The 17,798-nt window shown below is 38.0% G+C and overlaps 1 protein-coding gene across 13 annotated transcripts in view; it reads left to right on the top strand.

Annotated features, from left to right (window-relative positions):
• The first annotated feature begins 1,038 nt into the window (after window positions 1-1,038).
• The window catches only part of obscnb (obscurin, cytoskeletal calmodulin and titin-interacting RhoGEF b), a 64,888-nt gene continuing 48,128 nt past the window's right edge, over window positions 1,039-17,798 (top strand). For 9 of the 13 annotated variants that reach the window (XM_067378326.1, XM_067378322.1, XM_067378325.1 and 6 more), the window contains exons 1-14: window positions 1,039-1,220; window positions 2,533-3,637; window positions 8,603-8,872; window positions 8,987-9,247; window positions 10,777-11,079; window positions 11,171-11,437; window positions 11,518-11,624; window positions 11,870-12,038; window positions 13,866-14,141; window positions 14,602-14,877; window positions 15,021-15,296; window positions 15,816-16,091; window positions 16,514-16,789; window positions 17,489-17,764. In XM_067378326.1, coding sequence (XP_067234427.1) covers window positions 2,542-3,637; window positions 8,603-8,872; window positions 8,987-9,247; window positions 10,777-11,079; window positions 11,171-11,437; window positions 11,518-11,624; window positions 11,870-12,038; window positions 13,866-14,141; window positions 14,602-14,877; window positions 15,021-15,296; window positions 15,816-16,091; window positions 16,514-16,789; window positions 17,489-17,764 — 4,129 coding nt within the window. In that variant the 5' untranslated portion in view covers window positions 1,039-1,220; window positions 2,533-2,541. The remainder of the gene's footprint in view (window positions 1,221-2,532; window positions 3,638-8,602; window positions 8,873-8,986; window positions 9,248-10,776; window positions 11,080-11,170; window positions 11,438-11,517; window positions 11,625-11,869; window positions 12,039-13,865; window positions 14,142-14,601; window positions 14,878-15,020; window positions 15,297-15,815; window positions 16,092-16,513; window positions 16,790-17,488; window positions 17,765-17,798) is intronic. The other 4 variants (XM_067378329.1, XM_067378328.1, XM_067378331.1 and 1 more) reach the window with 2 other exon arrangements.

Raw genomic sequence — 17,798 nt, 5'->3', positions numbered from 1 at the left:
TATTTGCTTTGAGGTCATCTATTAGTGTACCCCTAAACATCATTTTTAGTCCCTTTAAATTCACAGTAGTTTTCCTCTAAAAATAGACCAAATATGACCAATGTGTGCAACACTGTGGCATTATTACAGTATATCATGTGGATGCTAATGACAGATACATAGGAAAAGTTGGATTCTCAAAAAAGCCATACTTTTTAACAAGACATTGATTTCATATATGTCCAACTGTAGAGGACACCAGGACTTAAATCATGTTTATTATGCATTTCCGGAGACACACAACAAGTGAATTATAAATCAGTATTCCTATGAAATATCAGATATTATTATGAAAATATTGCCAGTTATTACTCACATTATTACACTTCTATTTTCACTACATGCTGCCCCAAAACACATTAATATGCAAATAAGATACATTGTATATAATGGGAAAACCCTTTTATGGCCATTTTTCACACATATTGTATAAAGCAAAATGGTATATAAAATCATTCTGTTACAAGCTTGAGAATCATCTTTATGCAAAGTTTGATATTAAAAAATCCTGAAACCTAAAAATTGATTGTTGATTTAAAAAAAAAAAAAAAAAATCCCATTGTTTTTGCCTTTTCATGTCTATTCATGTCTTTTTATTTATTTTCAGAGGACATAGCATAACATATGAATACAACAAAAATCTTTATATATATATATATATATATATATATATATATATATATATATATATATATATATATATATATATATAATATCTTATCACTATTTCATATCCTGCTTGTCACCATTGCACTAGTAGTCCGAAGTCTGCTGCAATAGCTAGTAATACTTTGAGCTCGTCGAATGTAATAATAATGTGCAGTTTGTTACTGCATGAAATTAAATAAAACAATAGCTTTTTAATAACTTAAAAATAGATTGGTACTTAGTTGGAGAAACTGCCTAAGCTGTTAAAACGGATTGCCATACAGGTTGCTGTGAGGCGGCTGTTCAACAATAACAGTTACTTCACCTCAGTCACACATTCGCTCCGGTAAGTGACGGATCTATTTTCAACGGGAGGTTGGACAGATAGAAGAGCGTCACACAGAAAGCAAAGACACTGGGGGATAAAACACTGTCCTCCTCTACAGTTCACGGAATTTACCTGTTTTCACGCGGATATTTTCGCATGCCAACATCGGATATTTATGAACATCATCTAGCTTGAGGAGAAAAAGGTAAGAGTCGTTTTTTATATTTATATAAATATTGAAAGGTGAAACTACTGAGGGAAGACTTCTTTCTTGCTTTATAAATGATTAGTTTTTATTTTATTAGAGAAATGACTCAAATTACGTTTCTTTATTATTTGTGTCGCATTGAGTCTAAATATGAACATTACATTGTTTTGAATTGTGAAAACGATTTCAATGAACTTTTTTTCCTTAAAGTGTGATCCACCCATACTGTCGCTCTTTGAAACTAAATTTATAGTACAGAAAAAATGCCATTGACAAAAGCATACATGTCCTATCACACAGCAGGTCTGATCTCTTCTACAAATGGACATACTGCAGACGGAGCCCGACAGCTGAGGTTATTTTTGGGACAGGCAGCTCAGGGTAGTGAGGTGTCAGAGATGGCAAATGTCATGCTTTTCAAAGACGAACATCCTTTTGTTTAATTTGTGTAATACTGAAATTCACTTCATCAGTAAAACTGACTCTCTGTAGGCAGATTTCACTAGATTAGCCACTGTTCTGTTGGAAGCATAGTAGATATAAGTTGTTGACCTTTTTAAAGATGTAGGTCAATATGAGTATTGTTGCCAGATATACGATTTTCCAAGTTCTTTGCATTTGTTTTTTTGTGTAAACATCTGTCAGAAGTGAACAATGTTAAATTTCCTTGTGGTTTGTGGCTTTTAATCCATGTCTATTTGCTTTGAGGTCATCTATTAGTGTAACCCTAAATATAAATTTTATTCCCTTTAAATACACAGTAGTTTTCCTCTAAAAATAGTCCAAATATATATCAATCGCTTGTCCTGCACTACACAGATATATTTCCTGAATTTTGTTGAACATGCATGCGTGTAACACTGGCATTATTACAGTATATCATGTGCATGCTTGTGTAGTGTCACCTGACAGATACATAGTAAAAGTTGGATTCTCAAAAAAGCCATACTTTTAACGAGGTTTATATACTAGAGTCATTCAATCAACTGTTATCTATACTAATTTGTGGTGGGAAACTGGAGAACTTTGAGTGAGCATCTCTAAAAGTAGGCATCTCTCATTTCTCAAAATGTCTATTTCAGGATCCTTGACATGGTTATTTGTCATTAGCAGATTATTCGAACTGACTTACAGTATACTAGTTTCAGGAGCAGCTTTCCAGAAATGTCCTGGAGTTGAGTAGCGAGATGTAATGGTGACAGGGTGCAAATATGTAAAACCTCATAATCTCAAGTTCTTATGTTTCTCCTGTATGCATCAAGCACAAGGTTTACTTTTATTAAAGTGCGTTGTTGTTTTATCTCTACAGAGAGCAGTAATGGATCAGAATCTATTTGGTGGGGTTCCACGCTTCCTAACTCGACCCAAGGCCTTCTCGCTGAGCGTGGGACGAGATGCCTCCCTCAGTTGCACTATTGTGGGAAACCCTGTACCTGTAGTAACCTGGGAGAAAGACAAACTGCTTCTTTCTGCAGGGGGACGCTTCAAAACAGTCGAGGATGGTGACGTTTACCGACTTACCATCTACGATCTAACTCTGGAAGACAGCGGTCAGTACATATGTCGTGCCAAGAACAATGTTGGTGAGGCATATGCAGCTGTGACCCTGAAGGTGGGATTGCCGGAAACTGTGATAGAGCGTGCTCCAGTGTTTATAGTGAAGCCTGTCTCCACCCGTGTGGGTCTAGGAGGTGATGTTACCTTCTATTGTCGTGTGGCAGCCCATCCAGCACCCAACTTTGATTGGGAAAAGGATGGCCGCTACCTGGGTGAGACCAACCGCATCAAGATAACCTCAGAGAATGAATCCAGCTCCTTGAGGATCCAGAGCGTCAGGAGCTTGGACAGTGGTACCTACACCTGCCGTGCGCAGAACTCCATTGGCCGCTCTCAGTCCGCCGCCACTCTGGTGGTGGACCTCCAAGATACTCGTCTCCTGAACGCAGACAAGAGCACATCCCTCCTCTCGCACATGCAGAAGCGGAAAGAAGAGATGCGGAAGGATATCGCTTTCTACCGCACTGTGGAAAGCTCCTCAGCCTCGCACTCAGCATCTTCTTCCATGATCACAGAGGAACTTGGAAGCTCTGGACTCCCCTATGATCAGGAGCAGAGGTTTTCGGCCTTAACCAGCATGTTGCCCAAAGGCGTGTTTACCCGAACATGCACTGTGACCGAGGGTAAACACGCAAAGCTTAGCTGTTTCGTCACAGGCCATCCTAAACCTCAGATCATCTGGAGGAAGGATGGAGGGAACATCAGCGAGGGTCGCAGACATGTTATGTATGAAGACCAGGCTGAGAATTTCATCCTCAAGGTGCTCTACTGCAAGCAGAGTGATAATGGGCTGTACACCTGCAATGCATCCAACATGGCTGGACAAACCTATAGCGCTGTGCTAGTGATTGTCAAAGGTAAGAATAATGCCTCGAGTTATTTATTTTTGGTCAATTTATGCATCTTAATTGATCCATTTGCTATCAGATTGAGTATTTACAGTATAGGGGGTGAGTGGGGTAAGATGAGCCACCCCCTGAATCTTGGCAACCATACACTTTTATTGTCATGTGACCATACATTTTGAAACCACCCATCATTTCGGCACATGGGAGGAGTGGAAGGCACCTATTTACTTTAAAAACTTTTTGGCTTGTAACATTTTAGCATAGCAGATGTAATGGATGTTACATCAAAGCAAATTTGTCCAGGTCTACATATATTTATGATGCATATTGGTGATTTAACAACATATAAAACCATGCAAATCATTTAGCTAAATATTAGCTTGAATTGTTAAGCTAGCTTGTTTTTTTTTTTTCCCAAAATGGCAGCTGTGGGGCAAAGTGAGCCAAATGATGTGGGGTAAATAGAGCCAGCGTTTTAACTTAACCCACCATAAGTCACTGAAGTTAATTTAAATCTCTGAAGTATAAACTTAAACTGGTATAATTTCAGTGTAATACTGCACAACTTTATCTTTGGTGTTCAACATATTATTTTAGAAATGCAAACAATTAAACACATTGAAATTTAATCAACTTAATTTGGTTGGTTTTACGTTGTTTAAGTTAGATTATTTGTAAAAGGCAGTTTGATTATTAAATTAGTTTTTAAAAGAGGTAAATTATCTTTACAATTTCACATGGGTTTGATTCAGATTCAGTTAGATGGTCAGTTTACATTTAGATGGTGCAACTTACCATTAACCTGGGGTAAATTTTTAATAAGAAGCCATATTTTTGTCATAAATGTATTCTGATCATTTAAAATGATAGGATACATCCTGAAATTACTTAAGATACTTTCATTGTACTTCTGCCTCATTTTCCCTTATCGTGAGGACCACATAAGTAAAAAAAAAATGACCACTTTCCCCTACATTCTAAATTTTTACAAGAAGTTTACAAGATGATGCTAATGTGGGACATAAAGACTTTTTGCTGAAAATTCCTGTCTATTGTTTGAGGCTTGCAAATTCCATACTCTGACATAATACTTTCTGGAAGAATTAACGTTTTCGTTTGTGGCTTGAACAAACCAGATGCATTCATAATTAGCTGAGGTGGTTTTAGTTATCAGATCGCTATGTGTCTCAAATGTGTCTTGGAGGGTTGGTCTTTTCCAAAAGCTAAAGCCAATCAGTAAAAATGCATGAAGTGTCTAAGTATAAATAGAACACTATGAATCTTGAGTTCATAATGAAAGTGCAATCAAAATGAAAGTTTCCCTTTAGACCTACACAAGTAGTTTACAAAATCACGTATCAGTCAGTCAGTCAGTGAGGATCATTATTTTATAGAGTCTGGCATATAGGAGCACCTAGTCAGCACAATAATGGCCATGTTAAAATACAGTTGGCCCTATTAAACCACCAACCATTAAACTGAAAGTTTATCAACTAATGACAGATATCTTTGCCTTCCAGCTCATTCTCTGCTCAGCAAAGTGCTTGACAAGTGTTCGAACTGGGTGTAGCATTACACCTATTTTCTGCTGGTGACGATTAGTTCACAGTTGTTGTGATGGCTAGTTGCAAACTCACTTCTGACACCGTTATGTGGGTGACTTTCCAAGTGACATCCAAACATTAATCCGTTTCCAAATTCTCTGTTAACTAAGCCTACAATGATTTTCACAGATGTATACGTTCTGTGTGTACACAGAGTTCTAATTTTATCCAAAAGTGTAGCAATAGTGTTTTGCTACCTTGTTCCTTGGTCTTAATCTTGACTTTCATGCCACAGGCACCTTAGTAAAAGGTCACAGAAACTTAGACGAATGCCAGTCCACTACTGCAGTGACGTCCCTGTGTAGGGATTAAGAGTGTGAAGTTCATGACATTTATAGCTGTTTTTGTGTAAACATGTTCAAATTTCAGATGATTGACATGAAGCTGTTAAAGTAGCCAAAGGCATACTTGTAGGCCTGGCTGTTGGACACACACATATTAAAGGAACACTCCACTTTTTTTGAAAATAGGCTCATTTTCCAACTCCCCTAAAGTTAAACAGTTGAGTTTTACCGTTTTCGAATCCATTCAGCCGATCTCCGGTTCTGACGGTACCACTTTTAGCATAGCTTAGCATAGTTCATTGAATCTGATTAGACCGTTAGCATCGCGCTTAAAAATGACCAAAGAGTTTTGATATTTTTCCTATTTAAAACTTGACTCTTCTGTAGTTAAATCGTGTACTAAGACCAACAGAAAATAAAAAGTTGTGATTTTCTAGGCTGATGTGGCTAGGAACTATACTCTCATTCCGGCATAATAATCAAGGAACTTTGCTGCCGTTCCATGGCTGCAGCAGTGCAATGATATTACGCAGCGCCCGTGAGCCCCTGCTTGCACAGGGAACGTGCCTTGCAACCATGGAGACGTTTGTGAGAGACGCTGCGTAATATCATTGCACTGCTGCAGCCATGATACGGCAGCAAAGTTCCTTGATTATTACGCCGGAATGAGAGTATAGTTCCTAGCCATATCAGCCTAGAAAATCACAACTTTTTATTTTCTGTTGGTCTTAGTACACGATTTAACTACAGAAGAGTCAAGTTTTAAATAGGAAAAATATCAAAACTCTTTGGTCATTTTTAAGCGCGATGCTAACGGTCTAATCAGATTCAATGAACTATGCTAAGCTATGCTAAAAGTGGTACCGCCAGAACCGGAGATCGGCTGAATGGATTCGAAAACGGTAAAACTCAACTGTTTAACTCTAGGGGAGTTGGAAAATGAGTCTATTTTCAAAAAAAGTGGAGTGTTCCTTTAATATCATATAGATGAATTTATTTAATTTGATGGCCAGCTTTATTCTTTAGTCATATATTCATTGTTGATGTCACATGTTTAAAGGGTTAGTTCAACCAAAAATGAGAATTCTGTCATTAATTACTCACCCTCATGACGTTCCAAACCCGTAAGACTTTCATTCATTTTTGGAACATGAAGATCTTTTTGATGAAATCTGTCCCTCCGTAGACAGCCCACGAAACTGAAACTTTGACACTTCAAAAAGTTCATAAAGAGATCTTAAAACTAATCAATATTTTCTGAAGAGACTCAATCACTTTGTATGATGAACAGAGTTAAATTAGGCTATTATTGACATGAACCTGCTTGACATACGAGATCAAACCTCATTGGTTCTTGAGGAAGCTCAAACGTGCTGCGTAACACAAGAATGAACTTCACTGGTTCTCGCACGTCCAGCAAACATGCTTGAGCTTCCATTTACCACAACTGATGTGTGAGATGATGAATGTTTATATGTGAATAAAAGCGTAAATTCAATCTGTTAAAGGGTTAGTTCACCCAAAAATGAAAATGATGCCATTAATGACTCACCCTCATGTGGTTCCAAACCCGTAAGACCTCCGTTCATCTTCAGAACACAGTTTAAGAGATTTTAGTCCGAGAGCTTTCTGTCCCTCCATTGAAAGTGTATGTACGGTAGACTGTCCATGTCCAGAAAGGTAATAAAAACATCATCAAAGTTGTCCATGTGACATCAGTGGGTTAGTTAGAAGTTTTTGAAGCATCGAAAATACATTTTGGTCCAAAAATAACAAAAACTACGACTTTATTCAGCATCAGCAGTTGGCATCCAGCTTATTGGTGCATTACCGCCCCCTTCTGCTCCGGACAGTGGTGCGAATAGGACATCCGCGACATGCACACTTACGCACCATTTCAAAAAATATAGCAATACCAAAATACAAACAATGTAGAATAGCTTGAAAACAGCGTGTGTCTCCCTCAGACTGTAAACGAAGCTCGGGCGCACCAGATAACACGTCAGCAGCTGTCCGGAGCAGAAGGGGGCGGTAATGCACCAATAAGCTGGATGCCAACCGCCGTAGAAAAAGAAGAAGCAGCATCACTGTGGATATACACAGACCTGGAAGAGAATACAATGCTGAATAAAGTCGTAGTTTTTGTTATTTTTGGACCAAAATATATTTTCGATGCTTCAAAAACTTCTAACTGACCCTCTGATGTCACATGGACTACTTTGATGATGTTTTTATTACCTTTCTGGACATGGACAGTATACCGTACATACACTTTCAATGGAGGGACAGAAAGCTCTCGGACTAAATCTAAAATATCTTAAACTGTGTTCTGAAGATGAACGGTGGTCTTACGGGTTTGGAACGACATGAGGGCGAGTCATTAATGACATCATTTTAATTTTTGGGTGAACTAACCCTTTAATCATATAAAGCGATCGAGTCTCTTCAGAAAATTTGGACTAAACTGCCCAATTCATATGGATTAGTTTTACAATTTCTTTATGAACTTTTTGAATTGTCAAAGTGGTAGTTGCATAGCTGTCAATGGAGGGACAAAAAGCTCTCAGATTTCATCAAAAAGATCTTAATTTGTGTTCCGAAGATGAACGAAAGACTTTTGGGTTTGGAACGGCATAAGTGTGAGTAAATTATGAGAGAATTTTCATTTTTGGGTGAACTAACTCTTTAAGGGTTTGAGCACTCTAAGTGGTCTTGAGCCGATATAATGGTTATATGTGAACACCCCAAATGAAAGACCCACCTAAAAAGACCCACAAACTAACCGTACTTAATGATTTGGTTTGAGTATGGTTCATTTATGGGTACATTTGTGGTCCACTATTAAGTACACGTACATTGTGAACACCAAAAGCACTGTTGTCAGTTGCAGCTCCCATTCTGATTCACTGAGTTTGGTGCTTTTGAGTAAGTACTATATATGGAACCACACTAACATTTAAGATTGTCTTCTTGAAGACCTAATCAATATGAAACCACATGGAACCATATCCTGCCAAATTATGACTGAAAAGAACTTTCTGTGTTTGTCTTCTGTATATTTACTATATTCAACATGTCCTTGCCAGAGCCAAAGATTCCATTCAAGAGGAAGCTGGAGGATGTTGAGGTGAAGGAAAAGGAAACGGCAACTCTGCAGTGTGAGGTACCGGTGTCGCACACAAAGGCTAGCTGGTTTATGGAGGAGACCCGTCTGGAGCAAAGCACCAAGTACCGCATGGATGCGGAGGGTACCCTGCGCCGCCTCACTATTCACAATGTCACCACCAACGATGATGCCGTCTATATCTGTGAGATGAAGGAAGGCAGTCGCACTGTGGCCGAACTTACAGTGCTGGGTAAAATCTTTGAGAGGAAGCCCATCATCACCATTCCAATATGGTTTATTTTGTTTGCTAGAATGATGATGAATTACGTTATGTCTTCATGTGATTTTTTTTCTGCATTTTCAGGCAACATCACTAAAAAGCTGCCGAGGAGGACAGTGGTGCCGGTTAGCGATACTGTGATCTTCTGTGTGGAACTGGAGCAGCCAGTAGATGATGCATACTGGACCAGGAATGGGGAGAAGCTGAAAGAGGACTCCCGAATTATTATCGCCCGCATTAACAGGCAGTACACACTGACCATTCGTGAATGTACCGCGGAGGACTCTGGTGAGGTGGCCTTCATCGCCAATGACTGTAAGACCTCCACCCGCTTCTCTGTCACAGGTGAATTTGTAATTCAGACCACAACCTTTTCAAAAGATTTTACAAGAGGTTTTCACGTCAAATTGTATGACACTGCAGCAACTATGTGGTGGTATTCAGGGCTTGGTGTTAACTTTTTTGCTCACCAGTCACTGTGGTTTTCCAAAGTTACTGACCACTCAGCATTTTCACTTGCCACAATTTTGGCACTGATACCATGGGGAAAAACTGCCATGTAGATATTTTTAATATTATCTCATAATTTAGCGGCAGGTATATTAGGCTGCTGTCACTTTAAGACCTGACGCACGGATCAATTATACTGTTACATGCGTTTTCTTTCTCAAATGTTTATGTTCACTTAAAATATAACTGTGTTTACGTGAATTCTCGCCAGCATTTTGACATTATTTTGTGTGTATTTGACTGTTTAAGCACAATAAGCAGCGAAAAACAACTCAGTTTAGTACTGAGAGGTGGCTTTATGTGTGCACACTTTGGTTGTGAGCACAAAATCTGTGTGAATGAGTAAAGTTATGCGCAGTATGCGCAATCCCACACCGAAATTCAAGCCCTGTAACACCAACAATATTCATCCGGAGCAAACAAAATGAGTGAGTGAGGGGAGGCGGGTTTTGTATGTCGCTGTCGGAGAGATGAGAGCGAAAAGGCATATTTATTTATGTTATGTTAATTTTAGTTATGAGAAAATGAGAATTTGAAGCGTTTCAGGTATTTCACTATTGATGTATCAAAAAAATCAATATTGTTGAAACTACATTGCACTTAGTTTTTTTTTTTTCAGTAGTCTTTTTAAAAGACTACAATTGAAAAATGTACACTATCGTTCAAAAGTTTGGGGTCAGTAAGAATTTTAATTTATTTTTGGGGGATAGAAATAAAATTAATCAATACTTTTATTCATTAAGGATGAGTTAAACTGATCAAAAGTTACAGTAAAGACAATTATAATGTTAGAAAATATTCTATTTTAAATAAATGCTGTTCTTTTGAACTTTCTATTCATCAAAGAATTTTGAAAAACAAACTGTTTTCAACATTGATAATAATAATGAATGTTTCTTGAGCATCAAATCATCATATTAGATTGGTTTGTGAAGGATCATGTTACACTGAAGACTGGAGTAATGATGCTGAAAATTCAGCTTTGATCACAGGAATAAATTACACTTTACTGTATATTGACATAGAAAACAGCCGTTTTAAATTGGAATAATATTTCACAATATTACTGTTTTTGTTTGTATTTTTAATCAAATAAATGCAGGCTTGGTGAGCAGAAGATACTTATTTTTTTATACAAACTTTTGAACGGTAGTGTATATATTACAAGCCACTGCTAAAATCCACCCGCATTTGGCGGGTTGACGGGTGTTAATGTCAAGCCCTGGTGGTATTCATTCTCTAATTCTTTGATGGAGTATGAGTGTAAACACTCAAAACAGTTCGACACAATTGCTTTTGACATTTACAGTAGAGAGATTCTTTTTCTTTAACCTTATTAACCATAATTTAAACTTTGACCTCAGCACCGAGGAAACACCCTCCAGATCCCCCAGTTGAGCCAACGGTGCGGGACAAAACAGATTCATCGATCACACTGTGCTGGTCTCCGCCGGACAGTGAACGGCCTGTGCCCATAAACGGCTACATCTTGGAGCGCAGGAAGGTTGGAGCCCAAACCTGGATTAAAGTCACTAGTACGACTGTGTCTAGCACTGAATATACCATCAGCGAAATCACAGAGGAGGCGAGCTATCAGTTCCGTATCTCAGCGGTCAATGATTTCGGTCAGAGTGCCTACTTGGAGGTTCCTGGAACATTTTATCTTGGTGAGAAAGGCTTTTTTGTTTGCTGTGGACATTCATAATATATAAAAAGTTATATAAATCAATATAAGTATATTGTAATTCGTTTGATCAGAGCCCACAGCATCAGTGAAGACAGGCCTGGTGAGCTGCAGTGCACATGCAGGCGAAGAAGCCACCTTCACCGTGGAGCTCTCAAGTGTTTGTTCTGGCTCCTGGACCATAAACGACCGAAAGATCCGCAGCGGATCTGAGTATCTGATCACACGCTCAAAGACCACACACACGCTGGTCATCAGGGAGGTGTCCATGGAGCTGAACGGGGCACAGGTGAAGTTTGTGGGTGGCGGATCTCAGAGCGTCTGCACACTTACTGTGAAAGGTAAGAAAGGAACAGTTTCTGAAAACTAAAGTACAATATCTTCAACAATGCTCCTGATTTTTTTTCTTGGTGTTCTTTAGCTGCACCTGCACGTTTCACCAGTAAGTCTTCTCAGGTTGAGGTATTTACTTTCAGCATGCACTCCTCTGCTCAGATGCACACGGAAGTGTCCGATTCAAGTGTCCAGGTGACAACATGCACGTTTTTTGTCTTGAAAAATCCAAACAAAATGTGTAAAATATAAATTACGTATATTAAGTTTTTTTATTTAATCTCTATTGGAGATCAAGTTGTTTTGTCCAGCCAGTGGCACAATTGACTGCATACAAAACAGACGCAATCTAAATATCTACAGTAATAAATGTGTGGACATGATGGGTAATAAGTATTTTTTTTCTTTTTGACAAATAACTTCATGTACTGCTGCTGCAGGTTGTTTGGATGAAGAATGGGAAGGAGCTGAGGATGGGTAAAAAATATGAAGCCACAAGTGTGGAGCGCAAACGCATACTGACAGTCCACAACGTGGACCATGAGGACGTGGGCATCTATGAATGCATGTGTGATGGCGATAAAATGTCTGTCCAACTTGCCCTTAAAGGTAAAACAAGCAATTTTTCTCTTCACTTACGGACCTTCAGTTAGTTTAAGTTTTTTTATAACCTCTAAATATATATTCAAGTGTAAAATAAAAATCTGTTATTATACAATTAATTTACATATCTGAAAATGGAAGAATTATGAATTGAGGTGCGTGGTGCTTGCAGTGTACTATCTGGGAATTTCCCAAGAGTTAAAATCAGTGCTGAATAGCCAGTGCATCCTATCCCAGCTTAGTACAGAGAGTTCTGGGTGGATAAATGGTGTAAGCGGTCAGTGTTGACAGCTAGGAACAGCTGGGATCAGGATACTCAACGGGAAGTGTTAAGAGGTGTGTGTCAGTTAACTCTCAATGCTCATCGTGCTCTCAATGCTATACATAAAACAATTTGGATAAAAAAATTGGCTAAACATGATTTTAGCTATATTGTTTGGCTAAAATAAAAATATATTTAATATATTTATTAACACTTGGAATTAATAATTATTGTATCCTATTCTAACTTTGATTCACAAAAAGCGAATAAAATTTCAGAATTATTTACAATTTTAATAACTATATTTTCTATTGAATTTTGGGAACATTTCAGGTAAATCTCAATATTGTGCTCTCAATATTTAAGACACTATATATATAAAACTATTGGGATACAAAATATGGCTAAACATGATTTTGGCTAAACTGTTTGGCTGAAAAAAATTATATTAAACTTAAAGCTGCAGTCTGTAAATTTTTGGTTACAAATGATCCAAAATCAATTTTTGAGCAAGTACATAACCAACCATTGTTCAAAACAATCTCCTTACCTTAGCCCGATTCACAACGGTAAGCTTGTAATAATGTTTTCTAATTCGAGTGGTACTGGTAGGTTTCCGCGGGAAATTCGAGCATGCCGCCGTTCATCTTTGCTTCATTAAGTCACATCTGTTTACATAAAGAAGGAGTCCCAGCTAGTAGGCTATATGGCATGTGAGAATGCTATAGGATCATTTATAGCCTTTTTTCACAGCAGCTGGAATAATTGTTAGATTTATTCACCATTGGTTGCTAGATTTATTGTAATGCTTTTTATTTTTTTTCTCAGTTAGTCAGAACAAAAGTGGCAGACATGTTACATACTTGTTCAGATGACATTCTCTGGTGAAAATTCTTATTTTGGTCATACTTCCAAAACTACAATCTGTAATTCAAAAGTACAGGATCCACTGGTACGGTGACTGACAGCCACACATTCTCCTCAAAACATTACATTCATCCACGCAGAGGAGCTGTGCCGATGCACAAAAACATGTAAAGATGATAATTCCGCTAATAACTGCAATTGCAGGTTTCAAACTGAGATGGCGACAAAGAGGCAAAACTTACGGACTGCAGCTTTAAGCAGTTTGTAGCAGAATAAACGCAATTATAAATGCAAATACCCTTACATAAAAAAACTTTTTTTTTCTTACTTAAGTTAATTAACTTTTTACAATATTTTACAAAAGAATTACATGTATTTTTTTTTTAAATAATTCATTTTTCACTGTATATGGTAACCAATTAACATGTATTTACAGTAGCATTTTTTTATTCTTTTTTCATTCAAATGACTATGATCAGTGCAAACTCATATTCAATGTATATGTTACTGATTTAGAGGTACTGTCAGTTCCAGACCGAATAAATGTAAATCAGGAAAGTTTCGGTTGTCACATCTGCGTGTCAGCACAAGACATCTGTTTCTTATGCCATGTTTGATGAGTCTTCTATAATCCATGTCATATTCCTAATTATGTTGAAATCACAGAGAGGTGCAGTATCTAATACTCCATTTTCCCCTAACAGAAGAACCAGCTAAGTTTGTTAACAAGCCAAGGGCTCAGCCCCAGGAGAGCGACGCTCTGGTGGGTGACGTGGTGTTGAAATGTGAGGTTGCTTCTCCTGGAACCGCTGTTGTGTGGAAGAAAGAACAGACAGAAATAACGGAGGACACGAGGACAACTTTTATCTCTCAGGGGACGCAAAGGAAGCTGGTCATCAGGGGTGCCAAACAGAGCGATGAAGGACACTACTCGTGTGAGACGGCAGAGGACAAAATGACATTCCTGGTCAAGATAAAAGGTAAGACTATGCGCTAATTAGTCTGAAACTAAAAATTTAAATGAGCAGGATTAATCAGACATGCCACAATACCTAATTAATGTCATAACTTTATGGTTTTTTGAACAGCGAAGCTAAACGCTAAATGCTCCTACAGCTAATAAATGATTTAATAAGTGAAATTAAAAGTTATACCAGCCTTGTATAAGTTATATTAAAGTTTAGCATGTCATTTATCATGCCAATGTCAGATCTTACTGAGGATGATGGTCCTTTGGAGGTACAGCTCTTTCTGAGAAGTATTATTTGCAGTAACCTTGAATACAAACAATTCTAAATTAGCTTCTGGGAAACAATCCTTCAGAGGTTGTTGAAATTTGCACAAAACATTTACTATTAGGCATTTTGGAGATGTTTGAGATCTTTTTACAGTCCAGAACTGCATTTGATGTTTCACTAAAAGAATAAATGTCCTTTTTAGAAACTCGGGCTGCTTTCTCCAACAAAGACTCTTATCAGAAAGAGGTGAAGGTTTCAACTTCCCAGAAGGCCACACTAAGCTGTGAAGTTTCAGATGCCAAAACTGAGGTGAAATGGTTCAAGGATGGCAAGCAGTTGAGCTCCAGTAAGACCGTCCACATGGAGTCAAAGGGCAAGATCCGTCAGCTGGTGCTGGAGAACGTGGAGAAGAAAGATGCTGGAGAATATACCTGTGAAGTTGGAAATGAAAAGCTGGTCTTTAAGATTCGGGTGGAAGGTAAGAACAACATGCCAGAGTTTTGTCTTGTTTTTTTTTTTTTTTTAAAGGTTACATTCACTCAAACACGACTGAAGCAAAGTTTACATAAAACTAAATGTAGTTTCTGATACTGTATTCCTAAATCTTGATTTCTGAACCAGACATTCAAGCCGCCTTCTCCAACAAGGACTCCTATCAGAAGGAAGTCAAAGTTTCAGCCTCCCAAAAAGCCACACTGAGCTGTGAGGTTTCTGACCTCAGGACTGAGGTGAAATGGTTCAAGGAAGGCAAGCAGTTGAGCTCCAGTAAGACCGTCCACATGGAGTCAAAGGGCAAGATCCGTCAGCTGGTGCTGGAGAACGTGGAGAAGAAGGATGCTGGAGAATATACCTGTGAAGTTGGGAATGAAAAGCTGGTCTTTAAGATTCGGGTGGAAGGTAAGAATGTGTTTTGGCTTGTTTTTGGTCATTTTCTTAAGGTTCCAATGACTTAACACTTGTCCATCAATTTAAAATAGTTACTCTGAGGTCCTTAGAGGACAAAAATGTCCATGTAAAAAAAACTGTCACAAAAATGTGAAGCTTTGCCAACAGAATGAAAGCCTATCAACAAAGACTGCATTATTTTATGGTTAAATGGCCCTGGGATTAAAAATTGCAGTTTTAATGGGTTTCAATGGGGACATTTTTATCCTTAAGGTCTTGAGTGTAACTATATTGTATACCTAGTGTAAAATAGATTTATTAAAGGAAATGGGGGTGCAATAGTAATATTCTAATAAAAATACACAGTTCGGCCAAAATGTATGCAGTTGGCGCCATCAACACAGCCAAAATTATTAAAAACAAAACAAAACTGAAAAAGTCAAATAAGGACACACAAGAGTTAATCAATCATGACCAAAGCAAAGTGTACATAAAACTGAAAGTAGTTTCTGATACTATATTCTAAACCAGACATTCAAGCCGCCTTCTCCAACAAGGATTCCTATCAGAAGGAAGTAAAAGTATCAGTTTCCCAAAAAGCCACACTGAGCTGTGAAGTTTCTGACCTCAAGACTGAGGTGAAATGGTTCAAGGATGGCAAGCAGTTGAGCTCCAGTAAGACCGTCCACATGGAGTCAAAGGGCAAGAGCCGTCAGCTGGTGCTGGAGAACGTGGAGAAGAAGGATGCTGGAGAATATACCTGTGAAGTTGGGACTGAGAAACTGCTCTTTAAGATTCAGGTTACAGGTATGGGAATGTCCTTGTGTTTGTCTATTGGCTTTCTGTTTCTATTTTTAGTTTTTCTTCTTTATGGAAGATACCAACATTACAAAAAGTCAACAAAGATTAAGAAAAGCATACTTTACATGTAACAAAAGATTTTGATATATGCCTTGCATCTGGTCAAAAAGCATGCCATGAGATTTCAGTAATGTGTCTTAATAAATACAACAATTTATGTACTTTTCTCTCTTTAACAAGAGGTACAATAATAGGCGGAAAAATCTGTTGCCCATTTCAGTCTGCAATGTAATTAGTTTTTTTGTGGAATGATTTGCGGTTTATGATGTAATTTATACATTTTCAAGTATCCAGTCCTTGCGGTATCTGTTGTTTATAATTTTGAGTGATATATAACTCAAAGAGTATATTGTCCAATGCCCAACCAGAAGTTCAAGCTGCCTTCTCCAACAAGGACTCCTATCAGAAGGAAGTCAAAGTTGCTGCTTCCCAAAAAGCCACACTGAGCTGTGAGGTTTCTGACCTCAGGACTGAGGTGAAATGGTTCAAGGAAGGCAAGCAGTTGAGCTCCAGTAAGACCGTCCACATGGAGTCAAAGGGCAAGATCCGTCAGCTGGTGCTGGAGAATGTGGAGAAGAAGGATGCTGGAGAATATACCTGTGAAGTTGGGAATGAGAAACTTGCTTTTAAGATTCAGGTGACAGGTATGGGAATGTCCTTGTGTTCGTCTATTGGCTCTCTGTTTCTATTTTAGTTTTTCTCGCTAATGAAAAAGAACAAAACTACAATAAAAAAAGTGAAGCTTGGCAAAAGCTAATTTTACATGTAGCAAAAAAGTTTAGAATGGGGAACAATTCTCACTTTTAACTAGTTGCTTATTAGTTTGCATATTGGCTGTTTATTAGTACTTATAAAGCACATATTAATGCTTTATTCTGCATGACCTTATTCTACATTCTTAATCCTACCCAATACCTAAACTTAAACAATACAACAACTACCTTACTAACTATTAATAAGCAGTAAATTAGGAGCTTATTGAGGCAAAATTATTAGTTAATAGTGAATATGTGTTTCCCATACTAAAGTGTTACCAAAGTTTCTCCTTGGTGAAAGAGACCATTGTTTGTAGATGTAGTAATATATGTAGTTTTTCTGTTCAAGAAATGGTAAATTTTAAAATTAAAAAGCAGTTTCTTGCTGAATTCAGTGCTACTAAATCGTCTGCAATGTAATTTGGATTTGTTTGCTTAAAATATAGACCACAATTTATAATATCTTCTGACTTTCTCAAACATCCAGCCCTTATAGTATCTGATGTCTATAACTTTAAGTGATATATTTACTCAAATAATTCTGTTTTATTACATTGGATACATGGTGTACTGTGCCTGCCCAACTAGACATCCAAGCTGCCTTCACCAACAAGGACTCCTATCAGAAGGAAGTCAAAGTATCAGTTTCCCAGAAAGCCACACTGAGCTGTGAGGTTTCTGACCTCAAGACTGAGGTAAAATGGTTCAAGGATGGCAAGCAGTTGAGCTCCAGTAAGACCGTCCACATGGAGTCAAAGGGCAAGAGCCGTCAGCTGGTGCTGGAGAACGTGGAGAAGAAAGATGCTGGAGAATATACCTGTGAAGTTGGAAATGAGAAACTTGCTTTTAAGATTCAGGTGACAGGTATGGAAAACATTTTGGACTGTTAATTTGGTCA

Source organism: Chanodichthys erythropterus, chromosome 23 (genome assembly GCF_024489055.1).
Source record: "Chanodichthys erythropterus isolate Z2021 chromosome 23, ASM2448905v1, whole genome shotgun sequence".
Taxonomy (NCBI): Eukaryota; Metazoa; Chordata; class Actinopteri; order Cypriniformes; family Xenocyprididae; genus Chanodichthys; species Chanodichthys erythropterus.
This window is presented reverse-complemented; position numbering and strand designations above follow the sequence as displayed.